Consider the following 18,932-nt stretch of genomic DNA (forward strand, 5'->3'; position numbering starts at 1 on the left):
ACACCACTCGTGAATTACATTTTGTTCTTCGTGAAATATGGAAAGTAACCCACTAGGGTGAATACTGCACCTGTTAAATATAGAGCTCTAAAGTCCAAGACTCGTCTGCATGAGAGGAAACATATCACGTTAGCCAACTTGACTGATTACTGTTTCCTTGAGAGGCATTTGTTGGATTGCCAGGGCAGGAATAGTGTCTAAACCTTATTGATGTCCCCAAAGGCTGAGTATGTGGGATCTGGCGGAAGGAACAGCCTAATGCCCTGTAGTAGATTGTGAACCAGGTGGTTGTTCTCCTACAGGATGATCACCAACATGGGCATTGCCAGCCGAGATTATCGATCTAAACGTATTGATTGACTTATAAGCCAGACCTCCAGAGGCTAATGAAGCGGGAAAATTCAAGACATGGAGAACATCAGTCCCCACTGTATTCAAGCATCTTTGGTGACACCAGCCCAGGTTTCAAGACCAAGCAGATTGGTATTGTTTAATGGTACTGTCAGCCCATGCTTTTGAGAGGAGGGACGCAGCTTGTGATGAAAATCCTGGGACTTTCCAATTTTCCCGATAATCTTCAATGCCATGAGATGTTGACACCCTTCCAGGATCAGATTATGCTGATTCCCCTCTGGATCGCAAAGGAAATCCGGAAATAGGGGTATACACATTAGAAAATCCCAAGAAAGTTCCAGAAGAATCGGATACAAAACTTGCGATCTCCAAACTGAGGTCACTACTCATAAGTCCACCTGTTATCTCTGCATCTGGGCGGAAAGACACATGATCATTTAAAATGGGGGAAACGCGTACCCTCTCTTCTGATACCAATTCTGGACAAAAGCCTTGGTCGCTGTCGCACCGGTGTCTGGTCTCCAGCTGAAGTATCTAGGTAACTGGAGATCCAGGCGGGACGCGAAGAGGTCCGCTGAGAACAAGCCCCATCTCGCTTGAAGAGCCTGAAAGACTGAGGAGAGTTCAGTTTCCAAAGGCTACTTGAATGGATTTCCCAGGGAGATGTTCTGCGATTAAAGAAATTTGGTTCTTGAGACAATAGTCCTAGAAGTTCCTGGCCACATCTGAGAGGGCTTTCAAACTTGTGCCCCCAGAGTGACTGATATAGCATAACGCTGCGGTGGAAGGAGGAGCAAGATTAGAACGCTGATTCTATGAACCTGTACACGGCACGGCTCCCGAAATCACTGTGACTCCCTTACTTCTTTTCTATGGCATGCTAAGCAGGAGGAGAACGCGGGAAAATTGAGAATTGACAATAATGAGATACTGAAATTTGGAGAGAGGAAGAAAAAGAGAGCTCTGCAGCGTTTATCCCTCCGGTGCTACTTGAGAGCTCTGGAAACCACTTCGGAAATCCCGACTCGTTCTGATTGCAGCTCCGCTAACTGCCTACAGCTCCGGATGCAGGTGATCGTGAGGACCGGATTCAGGTGCTCGCCGCGTTGACTATTTGTATCCGTGGCTGTGCGCCTTGCAGTTCGGCGCTCCTCTAACTGCTTTGGCTCAGGACCTGCATCCCGAACACGGGCGCTTCCTGAAATGGCCCCGCAAAAGAATCCAGCCAGAGGGACCCGGGTAGCAATCCATATGCCGGTGAGTTTGGAGACGCCGGGGGGCGAGCGGGCGGCATGGAAGGTCAACGTGGTTAGAACAGAGGATGCTAAACTGGCAGTAGGACTCGGAAAACCGGTGTTGTGATACCTGTATTCAAGGCGGTCAGCTGAGTTGTTTGAGGTTGATGCCAACATCGAAACTACAGCTAGTAACAAGTTGGTTGAAATAATTACCAAGTCAATTTGTATGGAGCAAGTTAGCACTGGCACTGGCAATGTTTCCCTCGAGCAATTGAATCAAGATGAGCTATGCCTAAAAAACTGTTGGGAGATCGGAGCTGCTAGTGTCTGCTGAGACTGGGGGGGGGATAAAAATCTCGGATAATGCGGACACTTCAGGAGTTTTAGGGGAAAGCAGGAACGGTGCTACAGATCAAACTATTAAGTCGGATCAGCCCCATGCGGTAGGCGAATCGGTAACCAAAGTTAAGCCTGCAAAGACACAAGGAGCTTTCCTGCCCTTAAGCAGGCGCTCTATTGAAATACGTCAGAATGATATCGTGTTTGGAGGAGCGTGCACTTCCGATACGGTATCTGCAAAAAACTCGGTCTCTGAGAATTTTAGTTTTAATTCGAACACTGATGACACTGCTACCATTGCTACTACTCCTTATAATATGATGCCTCACTTCATTGCAGCTCAGGAAGGAGGAAGGTCAAGACCAAAATCAGAGTCCTGAGGACTTACGAACGAGGCGCCAACTCCAGGCAAAAAAAGGGAAGAATCAACGGGCTCCCCTGTAACATCAAAAAAGAAAGAGCCCGAAAACGAAAAATTTTAAGGCTACAAAGAGGACTCCGATTATACCTAGTGAGGGGTCAGTTAGCAAGACAAAGTTACAAATTAAAGGTTTGTCAGCTTGCAGCCCCATGCATAGATGGGTTCAATCAAAAGGAGGGATAAGGACTGTGTTATCCAGATTGGCGAATATAGGCCTAACAGATGAAGGTACTAGTGTAGGCAAGATCGTAAGGGGAGCAAGCTGCTCAGAAACTGATTTAGAGTCCGAATCGGGCACAACACCGGAGAGATCCTGTGACACAAGTCATAATGGTTTACCTTCAGCATCTATCGCAGTTGACCCTCTTCAATTACCCTACTTGTCAAGTATGGCAGAGGACTCTCAAAAAAGGAGTATTGAGGAAAATTATACTCTTGATGATACTCCAATACTGTCACTGATATTACAAGCTTTAAAAGACCAGAGGGAAGAGACACAAGAGCTGTTCACATAAATTAGAGCAGACAATCACAGTATTCAACAATCCCTGAAGGAGGTAACCGGGAAAGTCTGGGTAATGTCTTGTGAGATAACAGATTTGCAGCAGAGAGTGATCTCAACAGAGGAGGTCACTACCAAAGTGGTAAACTTATCACAGCAAGATGATGATCAGATTGCAAGCATGAAACTTAAATGTGAAGATTTGGAAAACAGGCATAGAAGACAAAACTTAAAGTTGTTTGGAATTCCTGAAAGGCAAGAGGGCTCAGATTCTAGAATTTTTGGTGTGCAAGTGATGCAGAATGCCTTCCCGGACCTTATAGATTGGGACAGGGATTCCCAGATCCAGAGGGTTCACAGATTCCCTTTGGTGCTGCGCCGTAAAGAGGATCGCTATCCGAGATAGTTTTTGATTTACTTTGGGAACTACCTGTTGCGACAAGCAGTTTCTTTAAAAGCGATCCCACGAACACCGGTTGCCGTGGAGTCTTTTTTAATTTTATTCGTTCTGATTTCTGTAAGGCAACCATGGACAGGAGATGGCGATTGAGACAGGTAATTGACCCACTAAAGGCAGCGGGTGCACAAGCATTCCTGCAAGAACCTGCCCGTTTGAAGATCTTAAGAGGTGGCCAAACGTTTTCTTTCTCTTCTGAATTAGAAGCAAAGGAAATATTATATAAATGGCAGAAAGATTGGGCCGATTAAGGCAAAAATGAAACTAGTAGCTCTCATGCTAAAAGTCTAAGTTGGCTAGGGAGAACGGAGCAGCCCCTATTTTTTTTCTTTTCTTTCTCTATGTATGCAATTATTTTCTCTCTGGTAGCGGGTATGGGGGTCAAGATCTCTGAGTAGCCACCGTGGAGTTAGGGTTCCAGTAGCTGCCATTCCACCGGTAGCAGTGAGACGGGGATGATTCCTCCTTTTAGATTGCGGGGGTGGGTCGAGGGTATAAGGGTGTAGGAGGTGGGGGGGTCACGGGGTGGGTAAAAGGGGAAAAAGTCAAACAACTGTAGGGATAAAGGGGAAAAAGCATATTCACTGGTATGAAGTGATTGAGTTAAAAAGAAGAAAAGGCAGCAGAGAGGTATATTTGAGATGGGTGAGATCAAATGTTTAGCCTGGAATGTGGCTGGTCTCAATAACAGGATCAAGGGACAATTAGTTGCTCAAGAATTAAAAATGTACAAACCCACATAGTCATGCTATCGGAAACACACATTTCCTATAAAGATAGAGATTTTTTAAGACAATTAGGATTTGAAGTGGTAGTAAGCTCAAACTGAATCTATTCATGGAGTAGCCATCTTGAAGAATAAACGATTTAGGGCGGAAACATGCAGGACACTGTCTAATAACGTAGGCAGATGGGCTATAGCTCAGTTTGAGGGTAAAATGCATGTTTTCTGTTCGCTGTATGGCCCTAATACAGATGACCCCGCTATAATAGAGGTTGTGACTTTGGAACTACTAAATTGGGAGGGGGAACGGCTGGTGATGGGAGACTTCAATTGTATAATGAACTATGGGATAGACACTACAAGGAGAGGGGCCTTTCAGAGGATTTGGAGTACCCGGGCTGCAATAGGGGAGTTGGGCTGGTTGCATGTAATTAAGGATGTCTGGAGAACTCTTTACCCCAATCTAGCAGGTTATACGTATTACTCCGCTCCTCATAAGCTTCACTGTAGAATTGACATGGCTTGGGTGTCAGATAATATCCTATGGTCTACTACCATGGAAATCTGCCCACGGGTTACCTCAGTGCACAATCTCATTCTCCTTTCATTTAAGATCTCCTCAGAGTACAAAAGCTTAAGATCCTTTTCTTTTCCTAGGTATCTATTAATTGAAGAATAATTTGTGATTCAGACTAGGGCATATCTTAAGGAGTTTTTCAAAATAAATATATTTGGAGGCAAAATAAGGAGCGGAAAAAGACAATGGAAGCAACTATCGCAGCTATTTGTTCGACAGAAAACCAACATATTGAGGCAGTTACCAGAGGTCTTCAAAATATGGAAGAACTAGGTGATACCCTAGTTGATCTTAGATCAAAATTGAAGAGGACATTTAGGGAGAGAAGTATTATGAAACTTAGCAAATATCGACTCTCACAATATGAGGGTGGTGGAAAAATAGGTAAGATTTTGGTATTCAAGGTCGCAGATGACAGGGCTAAGACTACTATTAAGAGTATCGGAGGGACCAATAATAAACTATACGAACGTCCACACCAGATAATGGAACAATTTATGGCTTACTATCAAGAGTTATATACTCCAGAAAATCAGCCAAAACAAGAGGATATATTTAATTACATACACGGTAAAACCTCTGATAAGTGTGGAGGATGAAACATCTAACTCTCTAGCAAGAGATATTACAACAGAAGAAATAAAACTGGCAATTCGTTCTTTACCAACATGTAAAGCATCAGGAGATGACACTGTCCCTTTGGAATTTTATAAGATTTCTATTGGAGAAGAAAGTATGACCCCTGATTCGTGGAAGGTAACACAAATAATTTTTTTCTTTAAAAAAAAACAAATCGGCGGATGAGTGTGGGTTGTATCGACCGATATCACTCATAAATGCTGATGCAAAATTTTTTGCAAAGATTCTTGCGAACCATATTTCTCCCATACTACCTAGTCTGGTGTCGCCGCATCAACATGGCTTCATCCAAGGGCGAGACACAACTGCACATGTAAATATGGCTGTCTCTGCTTTTTATGTGGCAAAAGTACGATCTTCCCCACTTGGTATGATTTTGTTAGATGCTGAAAAAGCATTCGACCAAGTGGGGTAGAATTTTCTGTGGGCCATACTAACAGCTTTTGGTATTAAAGGGCAATTTATAACTTGGATACAAGCCTTATATGACAAACCTAGTGCCAAATAATGTATGCCGGACTGCATCAATCATCTTTCCGATTCTTCGGGGCACCCGTCATGGGTGCCCCTCATCACCACCTTTATTTGCTCGCTATATAGAGCCTTTTATTCAAGACTCCAAAACCAGCAGCTAATTTGCCCTTTTCTTTTAGGGGATAATTCTCTTAAAGTCATCGCATATGCTGACGACATAGCAGTGTTCTCAACGGATCCGGGGGGTGCATTGCAAGTAATAACAAAAGAAGCACGGGAGTTCGGGCTAATTTCTGGGTATAAATTAAATATTAATAAATCCCAGGTTCTTTTGAACCATACATCAGCGTCCCCAGTTCAGGGGGGTTTGTTCGACTTCTATATCTCTGAGTGTTAAGATGGCGGCACAGATTGAAAGAATAATTCCTCTAAATTATGAAACACTGCTGAAGGAGACAGCCAAGTCACTCAAGAGTTGGCACAAACTACCTATAGGCATTATTGGGCGTATAAACAATATAAACATGAAGATCTTGCCAAAATTTCTTTATTTGTTTAGTCTATCCCGTTGCGGGTGACCATCTCTTTTTTTTAAACGTCTAGATGGGATTTTTAGCTCTGCTAATAATTTATCACACGCACTTAGCACAATAGCTAGAGTAGTACACTCTTCCAATCTGTGAATGCAACAGTTCCGTACAATATGTTTATTATATTACACTCTGGATCGGATAGTAAAATGGTCACCTAAAAATCAGGCTAATGATCGGACAAAATGCCCTAGGTGTGGTCTTCATGCAGCGGACATTAAACATATGTTCGTCGCATGTCCAGAACTGTCTCTATTCTGGCAGAAGGTGGCTCAGATCTTATCTCAAAAGCTGGGGATCGAAATACCTTTAACGATTATGGAAATAATGATGGGAAGAAGGAACTCGAGATCTGACATTGAAGACCTATTAACCATCCTAATTATCTGTGCAAGACTGACAATAGCCCGGGTCTGGATATCATTAAAATCTCCCACAGTAATGAATTGGTGGATGTTAGTTAGACAAATAAATGGTATGGAGGAAGCACTAGCAAAATCCAAGGGAGCCCACTCTAAGCGTAAATTCAACCAAATTTGGGGACTATTGTTCTAAACTTTAATTTATGATATATGAAAAGCATTTGGTTCTTTCATTTATTTTACTGCTCTCCACAAGTAAATAATTTAACTTTATAATTGATTGCTTTTGCGGAATGTAGAAGTCCTGATCACCATGATTCAGTTCATTTATATTGTATCTTTGATCTTTTGTTCTACTTTTGTGTTGATGATAAAAAAAACTAAAAAAACTAAAATAAAGCATAACGCTGCTATGTTGTCCATTTTCTGCAAAACGCAGCATTGCGCCAAATCCTTGGTCAAACATTTGACTTCGAACAAGCCTGCCAAAAGTTTTAGGCAGTTCATGTGAATGGACTTTTCTTGAGAATACCGTTGTCCTCCTGTGGAGAATTCATCACACCTGGCGTCTCAGCCCATGCAGCTGGCATCGGACTCTATCACTGTCCTGAAGAGAGACGAATATCCCCCAACCGTTCCATGCCTCCATGTGGGCTAACCAACACTGAAGTTCCTCTTTGGCGTCCTCTGACAGAGGTACTTGAGAGTATGTAAGTCCCTTCCAAAGGAGGAAGGCTTTGAGCTGCTGAAGTGCTTGATAGTGAAGAGGCCCCTGGAATTTGGCCTTGATTGAGGACAATAGTAGTCCCACTACCTGGGCAATTTTCTGAGATAGGTGTACCGCTTGGATACCATCTGTTGTAGTTTGTGCCTGATCTTGTTGAATTTCCGAAAAAGAAGGCTGAGATTAGCTTGAACTGAATTCACCACAAATCCAAGAAGCACTAGCTTTTATGTGGGAACCAGAACCGACTTTGTTGGGTTGATAATGAAGCCCAGGGACCCCAAAAAGGGAGACCGCCATCTGGAGGTGTACGGCGATAGTCTGTGGACACTGGTCTAGGAGAAGGGTGTCGTCCTTAAACACAATAAGTTGTATTCCCTGGGCTCTGAGATACTCGTCCACAGGCGCATCACCTTGATGAAACACCATGATATGACAACAGTCCTATGGGGAGGGTTGTGAACTCCAAAGTTTGCCCTGCCATTGGAATTTGAGGAAATGGTGATATGGTGGGAGGATAGGGATCGTGAGGTATGGGTCCTTTAGATCGAAATGTACCATTAAGTCATTTGGTTTAAGGAGATCTCTTAGGAGGTGGATGCCCACTATTTTGAAGTATCGGACCAACCATGTTGAACTCCTTTAGGATGATGACAGGGCACTGTCAGACAACCCTCTTTTCCATGAGGAATAGATTGCTGAGGAGGGGAGGAAACTGTAGGGATGGGGAGACGCTTCTACAGTGGTGGTTTTGGTTATCAGTTCTGCCACATCCGTGTCTACCAGCTCGGCATCTGTTGCCAAGAATAGCAGCGAGGTAGGCGGAACCAGTTGGGACGGTGAACCATAGTATTCCATATGAAAACCCTGTACTTTTTCAAGAACCCATAAGTCTGAGATGATTATTGGCCATTAGTGTATAAAGTTTTGCAGTCTACCCCTCAGGTGCACACAAGAAAACTCACCTTGATGAAATTTGTGGTTGCCCCCTCTCTGTGGCCTCCTCTGGAACCTCTATATTGTGTGTACCCTCTGTTAGGGTAGAAACTACTGAAGGGGGAGAGATCCTGCCATTTTCCTTGACCACCACCATAGCCTCTACTGGGAGCCTGCGTCTGTGTTTGGCCTGCCGAGTGTCCCCTGCCTCGACTAGGCCCGGTGAAAACCCGGGGTGTAAAGATCCTTGTAATAGAGACCTTAGCCCTGTTCATGAAGTTGAAAGTCTCCACGAATTTACCCGGTTCCCGGATAAATAAGTCGCCAATGAGCCCTTCCTGCGCTATTAGGCCCACCTCTGAGGTAGCGAGTTCCCCCAACTTGGGTTAATTGTTTATAAGTAGTGAACTGCGCCTCCCAGTTGATAGTGTATAGTTCGCATTGCCCTAAAAAATAATGGCCCTTTGGGCCCACCCCAATAGCACCTTTGGAGATATTAGGCTTCCGGACACCTTTGCATCTTCCGCCATATCCAGAATTCGTGTCAGTTTGCCGGAGAGGTCCAGAAGTTTACCTGGCAAGCCCGCCTCAACCTATCAATGTCTTTATTTGTATCTTTAATATACTTGGCCAGAATGGTGGCCATATGGACATCATTTTCTGGTGTTAATGCCTCCTTATTGCCCAGAGATAGATGACGGACATCTGCTTGTAGGTGGCTACAGACTTACTTGTCTAAAGGTTTGCGCAATCTCCCTGCTACGTAGGCCACAACCTTGTTGACTGGAATCCACTCCTCAGAGTGGGGATGCAGTAGTTCTTTGGGTCTGGCATATATGATGGTGACTCCTGGGGGTATCACTCCCCGGCATCTTGCCACTGGGCAGTTTAGGGTTAGGTGAGAGACGCCATGGCCTAGAGCAAGTATCAGGTTCTGCAATGGTGCCAGAGGGGGAGTCTATCCCTTCTAGGGGAGTAGGTAGTCTAGGAGGGGTCTGTATTGGTAGGTTGGGGATTTGAGGGACCGGGCGTGGGCACCAGGGTCGGGTCAGTGGGCAGAGGCTGGGGATGGCCCACGAAGGCCCGTTTCAATCTTGCAAATGCTTCCAGGGCGATGCTGGGAACCTGTTCCTGTTTGCGTTTTGTATCCAGTGGCAGGTAGCGGGAGCAAGGTCCCCATGTGTCTTCCCTCGAAGGGAGGGGATTTAAGTAGTGTTTCACAATACTCAGTAATTTCTGCACTAGTCGTGCTACTGCGTGGGTCACTGCATTCAGAATAGAGGCATTCATCATCTCACAAAAATGATCCCCTATGGGGAGATAGGTCATGCGATCTCCCCATATAACTCCTCAGTGTCCCCCATGCCATTTTACTACATCGTCTTAGTGGCATGGGGGTGTCGGGCGTGGCACTGACATGGCTGACCTTCCTGGAGGAGCGTTTCTTCCAGGTCTTTGAGGGAGACATTGTTTCCACTAAGCAGCCACTTATGTGTGGGGTGCCTCAGGGCTCTGCCCTGAGCCCCACACTTTTTAATATTTACATGAGACCTCTGGCGGAGGTGGTCCATCGTTTTAGCGTCAAAATTGTCACCTATGCAGACACCCAGCTTGTGGTTTCATTAAACCAGGCTGGGGGGTCGTCTAGCACCCTGGGCCCCTGTCTTGAGGCAGTCGCCAAGTGGATGGAGCTCTCCTGCCTCAGACTCAACAGGGAAAAAACGGAAATTATGTTATTAGGTAATCCCGCACCCAACATTCTGGTCCCTTTGTGGCCGGAATGTATGGGACCCCCTCCCTCCCCAAAAACACAGATAAAAAGCCTGGGAGTCTGGCTAGATAGCTCCCTGGATTTTATGGTCCAGGCCACTAAGACCTCATCTACCTGTTACGGTCTGATGAGGATGCCCCGTAAGATCCTCCCTCTTCTTCCGTTCCAGGCGAGGAGAGTCATGGTTCAGGCCCTGATACTCTCTCGCCTGGATTACGGCAATGCTCTCTATCTGGGAGCTCCAAAGGCCACAATTAATAAACTTCAGGTCACACAGAATTGTGCCGCCCGATTGCTCTACCAAATCCCACGGAGGCAATCTGCTAAGCCTGCTCTTAAGAAGTTACACTGGTTACCTATAACAGCAAGGATTCAGTTCAAGGCTATGTGTCTTACGCAGAAAGCAATCTGGAGGACCGGTCCTACCATAATGCACCCTTTGATTACCCCTTGCCTCCCCCACAGAGCCTTGTGCTCCAGTTCATTCCACTTGGCCACCTCGAACAAGATAAACAAAGCCCGTTGGGGAGGCCGCTCATTTACATTCAATGTTGTAAAGCTGTGGAACTCCCTCCCCCTCTCGCTTAGAAGGACCGATAACTTGCTGGCATTCATAAAGCTCTCAAAAACCCACCTATTTGGTACATTCTGCTAGCACGAATCCCTGTACTCTTCTGATTCAGATACTAGCGCTGCAAGGCCTCAGGGTAGTATATGCGCTATATAAATGTAATTTTCATTTAATTTCATTTAATTTCATTTCATGGTGCCCAGATGAATAGGCCGGCAGTTGTCTTATTGAGGATCTCCCGATGTATTTATAGGGACTTGTCCATGCTATGAGAGCGCAATGTAAAAGTTGGGGTCTCCCAAGCAGTTATGATGGTCTCTAAGGCCAATGTGACACAGTGCTAACCTCCCAGGACACCACACACCCAATTATATGCAGAGTAAAGGCCGACCTGGACCAGTGTCCCGCGTAATAATTGAGCGCTTAATATAGCGCACTTGCCAAGAGCCCAGCAAATGTGTAATTGTGGACCCCCATCAGTCTTCTACGCTCCAGGCCTGAGGGGCAACACTTCACTCGCAAGACTCCGGCTACTGTGCTCTTGTCCAGCTCTGTAATGGAATGAGCGAGCCAGTTGGGAGTAGCTATGCACTAAATGCGCATATCCTGAGCCACACGTCACCCTCTTGTGGCTGGAGGACCACATAGCGTGTGGCCCTCACCATGCAGCGCCAAATCAAGGCAAGAACTGGCTGCCGAGGAGTGACAAACGATCCCACGGTCACGCTGGAAGAAAACAAGCAATTGGCAGTAATAATATACACGGCAAAGGCAATAACTCTGTCAACATGCATTAAAAACAAGCGATAACATGGCCCTGAGGCCGAAGGGACTTATCTTGGCTGCTGGAGCAGCGAAAAAGAGGAGGCAGCAAGAGGGACAATGAACTATAAATGGATCCCTGGTTATGGATTGGACAATTTACTGTTTGACTTTTTCCTAAGGTTTCATGGGAAATTAAGTCCTGTTAAAAGGTTTTGATAATGGCAGCTGAAAAATGTGAAAAAGGTGAAGAAAGTTAAGGCATAATCCTCGCCTCCGATCCTGATATAGAAACAATGTTTTTTTTTAATGAAAATACAACATTAATATAATGTAAGACCCCATTTTAGTTGCAAGTATAAACAATTCCAACTTAATTGATTTTATATTAATGCGGCTTTTATTATTGAACACACATTATTTACATTTAACGCATGTTTTGACTGTGCAGTCATCTTATATTTACATTTTAATATGTTTTTGCAATACTATACGGTGTTTTCACTGGACATTACTTCTATATCCCACTTATGCTTCTTAATCAATTTGATTTCCAGGTTTATGTCACAACCTAATGACAGTAGGTACCATCGGTGGGAGAATAGACCTTGAGTTAATTAATTAATTTATTTTTTTAGGATGAAGGCCGTGGTCAAGGCTTCACTGATGGTTCTTACCAAAGTAAACAGCTTTTCAAGTGCGACGAAGAGTGTGGAGTTTTTGTTGCATTGGACAAACTTGAGTTGTATGACGAAGAAGATGATGACCTGGAGATTGACTATGCATCCCCCATAGACCCTTTACAGGCCGAAGTACCACCTTTGGATATCAACTCCAGGGTTTCTTTGAAAATTGGAGAAGGAATGGAATTTGGCACAGTCATTTTCTGTGACGTCTTACCTGGAAAGGAAAGTTTGGGATTCTTCGTCGGAGTGGATATGGTGAGACACTTTCATTTTTTTTCTTTTGCCTTTGTTTGCAAACAATACGTGTGAAGGCGTTTAAAAATTCTGCTCCCAACCCATAAAGTTGCACGTGAATGAAAAAGGAGGTTTTGGCTCCCAATATTTCTGAAGTCAGTGAAGCCTTCCCTTGTTTCAGTAGGTGTAAGAGAGGCCCGTGTACTTAGTTTTAAACAAATGGGGTCTTGAAGTTTATTTGTTTGAAGGTTAATTTGTACTGTTTACAGTGTCATACCAGACCTCTTTTTGCTTTGAGGGGAATGTACATTGTGTTATTTTGCCCAAGGCAGAGGAGATTTTTGCAAGTCAAAGGTGAGTAGAAAACCCACTTTTTCCAGCACGTGCCTCAGTCACGTAGAAATCGAGCAAAACAGAAAATAGACTAGACTGTCTCCCTCCTGTGTGTAACCACATCCTGTCCGTTTTCAAGTCCAATAAAAAATGCTCTTTCCAAAACGACACATTTTAGTTTGGGTAGAGGCTGATATTAAAAAATGGATGTTTTAAGAGATGCAAACATTTAAAGAAAATTTTAAGTTAGAGTTTATAATCCAAGAAAGACATCTTGTCACACACTACCGTAATAATATGGTCTCTTTATGTTCATTGATGGGTCATTTGCTTAGTGTTACACGCAGTTAGCAATTTAAAAGAATGTGCACCAGCCCAGAATTATTATTTTTTTTAAATAATACAACACCTCTTTAAGAACAGATGTTGAATGGGTAACACTTTCTTAATTGAACATGTTCAAAATAAAATCAACACCAAAGAGGATGATGGACGGAGTGTTGAACATTGCAAGCACTCACCCCCCGTTAACTGATCTGGGTTTAATCCAACATCATTCCTTAGCTCACTCCGCCACCCCAGTTCAGACATGGCCATATGCAAATCAGTCTGACCCTGTGCCTCATGGGAACAGTCTAGCCCGAACTGCCAAGACATGTCTTCCCTGGACCGGAAACAAGCATCCTGGGACCGGATTCTGGCTAATCAGCTGTCATCAGGCAGGCTAGCTTGAATCCAGGGGATTTCGGCCCAGATCTCTGTACTGGGGTGAATGTATGACATTGTTCCGCATTCTGTCCATCAATAGTTATTTTTGTAATTGTATGCTCAGAGGTGAGTCCTGTGCTCTACATGCCACTGGATTCAGGCTATCCTGGCTGAAGAGGGGTGAACGCCCGAAACCGGTCCTAGGATGCTTGTTTCCAGGCCAGGAAGGACCTGGCCTGGCAGTTCGGGCTGGACTGTTCCCATTGGACGCAGGGTCAAGACTGATTTGCATATGGCTGGGTCCAAACTGGAATGACATGGTGAGCAAAAGAACGATGGATTTAGGCCTAGATCTCTGTACTGGAGAGAATGTATGACATAGTTCTGCATTCTGTCCATCAATAGTTCTTTTTGCAAAATAAAAGCTACAGCAGAAATGAAATTAGTAATCCAACTATTTCTTTCCGAACCTGAAAGTAACCATGCCAAAAAAGAGGCCAGAATGTTAGTAAATCAAGACCTGAGTGAACAATACAACCTACAAAATTATAAATAATTTTATGTCTGCTTCTTCTCATCCTGTGAAAGATTGTTACTCCTAATTAGATCAACTACCTCCATCCACTCTTCTTTATTATAAAAGACTAGTGAAATATAGTTCCTTCTAAACTGAATAGTGGTCAACTATGTCTCAGTACTAGTTAACATAGGTGCATGGATAATGTTCATCTAGTAAGTAAGGCAAGCGCTTGGTACTGATCCTCATTCAAGAAATCTAGGAACATGATTCTATAATGCATGCAGTGTATGACATTTTGTCTAAGGTATGGACACCAGCTGTGTGGTCCGTTGCTAGGTACACAAAGGGACGCTTCCAAACTATGCAATGGTCTAATGCCCACCCAAGAAAATCCTCATCTATTCTCATGCACCCTGGAAAAGCTAGAGGCTGACTCAGAGGCTTTACATCGCAGCATGATCTAAGCAGAAACCTAATTTAACGCTGAAATGATCATGACCATTGCAATAGTAGTCAGCAGCACAATTGCAAAGTGAGAAAATGTTCTCATGTGTGTAATATGTAGACCATCCAGCAGTTTAAACATCCCTACAAAAGGCCATCACTCAGCCTGATTACACCAGACGCCATTAGAGTGATGGGAAGATTGCCTTGCCATTGCAGGTATGCATGTGGTCTAGCTATCAATAAATGTTTATTTTTGCTTCCTCTGAAAAGGCCACCAACTCTGAATTAGTGAGTTCTTTCACAGATGTAACCTCGAACTCTGAAAGGCCCCACAGGAAACTGGTCTTTTCAATCTGAATTGTTTATGTTGATCATAACCCCAGGCACTGAAGAAAATCCATGGCCATCTTCACATCTTGCTGAAGGTATGTTAACTTTACCATGCAGCCTTTCTCACTTGGTACTTTTTAACACAGTCTTGACAACGCCGGTAAGTACCATACAGGCCATTTCCAAGTATCTCATTATGCAGGTAAATCATGTTTTTTAAAGTGACAAAAGCAAGTGTGTGCGTTTGTGTGTGATTATGTATACTTATATAAACACACATTTAAAATGGTCAATATAGGTATATGTAAATATATATTTTTATGTGTATAGATAAAATATATATACACACATACTTATATAGAAATTGCTTAAGTCACTTAAATAGGGGTAATAAGGGGTTTTTAGGGTTCAGGGTTTGGTAAGGATAAGGGGTAGTACATGATTTTTAGGGTTTAGGGATCAGTAGAGTAAGGGATAGTGAGGATGTTTTAGGGTTCAAGGATGGGTATGGGTAAGGGGTGTTGAGGGTTCAGGGATGGCTAGGGTAAGAAGTTGGTGAGGGTTTTTTAGGATTCTGTGATGGTCAGAGATAATGGTTAGCAAAGGATTTTTTAGGGTTCAGGATTGGTTTGGGGTGATGGACAGTAATGAGTTTTTAAGGTTCAGGGTTGGGTAAGGTGTTTTTGGGTTTAGTAATGGATAGCCTTAAGGTGTGTTTAGGATTTATAGTTGGGTAAGGAGTTTTTAAATTATGGGTAGGTAGAGGGTAATAGGTTGTGAGGTATTAATTTTTTTTTTTAGGATTTAGGGATGGTTAGTGGGGTTTACATTTTATGGATGGATATAACTAGATAGGTAGATTGTATGGCTGCTCCCCCATTTTAAAAGGAAATATATATTTATTTATATAAAAATGGGATTCCCACCATTTAAGCAATGGAAAAGAGAAAAAATATATATTTATGTATATATACATCTCTATTAATGCCAGTAGTTTCATGTAGTAAAAGTACAACATTGTAATTAAATTTGTTGTAAAGGTAAAAATGTTGTGTTATGCATTGTCATTTTTCCCACAGCCTGCTAGTTAACAACTGATATTCGTTCTTGAAGGGTGAGCAGGTCCTGGTACTTGGTAATCATGTAGTCAAGGTAAATTATTTAGTCTGCTGTATCCATGCTTTCCTTATCAGAAGCTGGCTGTTGTGAAAGAGTTTTCTTATTAATTTGCCCAATTGTACCTAGGAAGGATAAATCAGGCTTGCTTAAATATTTGGCTCGAACTCCATGGTTTGAGTTTCTCGTGATTCTCCCTCAATTCATTCCAATGATTGACGAGAATACATTTCAAACCTCTTCTGATCCTTCCCTTATATGCCTTTGCTGACTCCTAGGTACTTCTGCAGGACCTTGGTCTTATTATTAGCTGGGCAAAATCCGCCTGCCACTTCTGGCCTTCCCAAACCAATATGGCCTTAAAGCCTTTCTCATAGAGCTCCTTGCCTTATCCAGTGCTGTAAATGTACGGAGCGATTTTCTCACCCCCTTAACCAACAGGTCACCAAAAAGCCAAGTTCGAGGCATGTGGGCTGCTGAATTCATATCTGTGCATAGATCGCCGCCTAGTGTTGGGTCCGGATGATTGCACATTGTTGCCCTGGAAGAGTCTTCGAAGTATCACGAGATAGGTGGCTCCTCCCCTGGACTACAGTGCGCATGGGCATCGACTCCATCCTCAGATTGTTTTTTTCCGCCATTGGGTTCGGATGTCTTTGAATTCCCTCTTGTCGGAATCGATAGAAAACTTTCTTGAGACCAAAAGGTCTTTAGTCCAATACGTCGGTATAGTCTTGCGTTCGGTCTTAGTTCTTCCAGCTCGGTTCCGAGCCGGATTCTCTACAGCCGCGTGCTCTCGGCGCGGAAGGCCCAGTCGACGCTCCAGACCTATCGACCGTCCATCATGGAACGTAGTCCATTCAAGAGATGTCCCGTCTGCAACTCGAAGTATCCCCACATCGACGTCCACCCGGTGTGCAACAAGTGTCTGTCGCCGGACCACGATGAAGACAAGTGTATGGCTTGTTCACGCTTTAGGTCCAAGAAGACGCTTAAGCTTCGACGAGCTGCGCGCTAGGAGGCCCAGCATGCTGCACCGGCGCCTGTGGACATCTTCGATGCAGGGGATGTCGAGGACGAATCTATCCGGGACATTTCTGAATCGAACCCCGTGTCGGACGTCGACTACGACTACGACGCGGATGCAGAGATGTTCGAGGCCGAAGAAGTCGTCGACGAGGTAGGGTACGACGACGGGGCTCTCGGGGCCATGGAGGATAGCTCAGATGAGGAGCTTCCTTAAACTGACTCTGGGGCCTTGCCAACGTATAAGGCTCAGGTCGAGGGATCGCCTTGGGGCCTTACCCAAGATCTCACTATGGGTTCTACGGCCCCGCCCTTGGGCTCGGCCACGGACATAACTGTCGAGCCACTCCCTGGCAAAACGAAACCGAAAGCGAAACCTACGGCCTCGACTCCGGATACTGCGCAGGTGCCGTCCTCGAAACCGAAAGTGCGCATCGCTTTGGTTGGCTCCAAGGACTCGGAGACCTCGGCGCCGAAGAAGCCGAAGGTGGCTGTCGAGCCGAAGGCTCAAGTCAACGGCGTCGAGACAAAGTCTGCCGCGCCGAAGACTAAAGTGAAGGTGGTCGAGCCGAGCGGGTCGGCACCGAAGACGGTCGACGCCGGTAAAAACATAAGCGACCCGAAGAAAGCTGTCGGCGACCCAAAGAAAACTCTCGGTGACCCGAAGAAGTGGCTGGATGACCCGAAGGTTCTCGCGCCTCCGCGTCAGCAGGACAAGGCCAAGGGCACTGCGCCCCGAGAGTCGACTCCAGGTGTGACCTCGAGGGATTCCGTTGAACCGGCGTGCCCATCCGCCGCGTTCACCAAGACGGTGACTGACTCCCTGCAGCACATCAGGGACGGGACCGCGTCAGTCGGTCCGAAGGATCCTCCGCCTACGAAACCGGTGGAGAAACCACTTAAGGCGTCCACGCCCATCCATTTCACGTTGCCGCCGAAGACGGCTCCGAAGGCTTTCGCTCCTAAGGCAGTCGCCGGTGTGCCCGAAAAGATCTCCTCGGTGCCGAAGTCGTCAGCGGTGGTCCCCGGCCCGCGACCTCGACGACCTTCAGTGGACGAGCATCAGGAACACTTCATCGATGCCGAAACAGGCAAGCTTTCCCTCCACAAGCGGAAAATAGCCCCAGAACGCCCAATGGAGTCTTACAAAATCCCTCTCAAGAAAAAGAAGGACTCTGCTTCCACTCCAGCCTTGGTGGAACCACTTTCCCCACAGACTCATAATGTTTCGCCCACTTACTCGGATGTGGACGCTGGAGAGGGGGATGATGAGGATGAGTACAGTTATCCTGTCTATACAGACCCTGAGGATACCAACGAACCCTGGGCAGCTGGTGGTGACCCAGGGGATCCTCAATCAGGACAAGACCCTCAACTTTTTTCTGCAATAACGTCCCCTACAGAAGACTCTGCAGCTTTCAATGCCCTCATTGAGCGGGCAGCTAACAATCACAACCTACAGCTCCATGCTGACCCTGTGGATGTCGATTTCCTTTTTGATACCTTCTCAGTATCAGAAAAAACTGTAAAAACTCTGCCTATGCTGAAAGGTGTTTTAAAGCATGCTGCTGAGATCTTTAAAGAACCTACCAGGGCGAGGGTGATAAACCCTAGGGTTGAGAAGAAACACAAGTCCGCGCCTACTGATCCTACCTACGTGATGTCATTTGAGATGTCATCAGTGATGTCATGAGTGATGTCATTGACCATGTCATGAGTGATGTAATATGTGACGTCATCAGCAGTGCATTGCACGCGCAAGTTATAGTGAGTCCAACTAACTATAACCTGGGAATTTCAATGGTTTTATGCGAGTAAAATTTCCACCTAACTATAACTGGTGTGAAACCTATGGTTTTTTCAGTGAATATATATATATATATATATATATATATATATATATATATATATATGTAGATATATGCATATTATTGGCTATTGCTCCGGGGTCCCGCAAGAGGGCGGGACTATTCAGTGCTTATGACTTTGATGAGTATACCCCTGGAAGAGAACTAGGATTACAGGTAAGTACCTAATCCTTACTAACCTTCTGGTACACCTTATCTGGTAGAGACTATCAAGGCGCATATT

The 18,932-nt window shown here is 44.8% G+C and overlaps 1 protein-coding gene across 7 annotated transcripts in view; it reads left to right on the top strand.

The window, feature by feature from the left end:
* The window catches only part of CYLD (CYLD lysine 63 deubiquitinase), a 516,546-nt gene that overhangs the window by 150,255 nt on the left and 347,359 nt on the right, over positions 1-18,932 (top strand). For all 7 annotated transcript variants that reach the window (XM_086945164.1, XM_086945166.1, XM_086945167.1 and 4 more), the window contains exon 3: positions 12,080-12,382. In XM_086945164.1, coding sequence (XP_086801290.1) covers positions 12,080-12,382 — 303 coding nt within the window. The remainder of the gene's footprint in view (positions 1-12,079; positions 12,383-18,932) is intronic.

This window comes from Lissotriton vulgaris, chromosome 12 (genome assembly GCF_964263255.1).
Source record: "Lissotriton vulgaris chromosome 12, aLisVul1.2, whole genome shotgun sequence".
NCBI lineage: Eukaryota > Metazoa > Chordata > Amphibia > Caudata > Salamandridae > Lissotriton > Lissotriton vulgaris.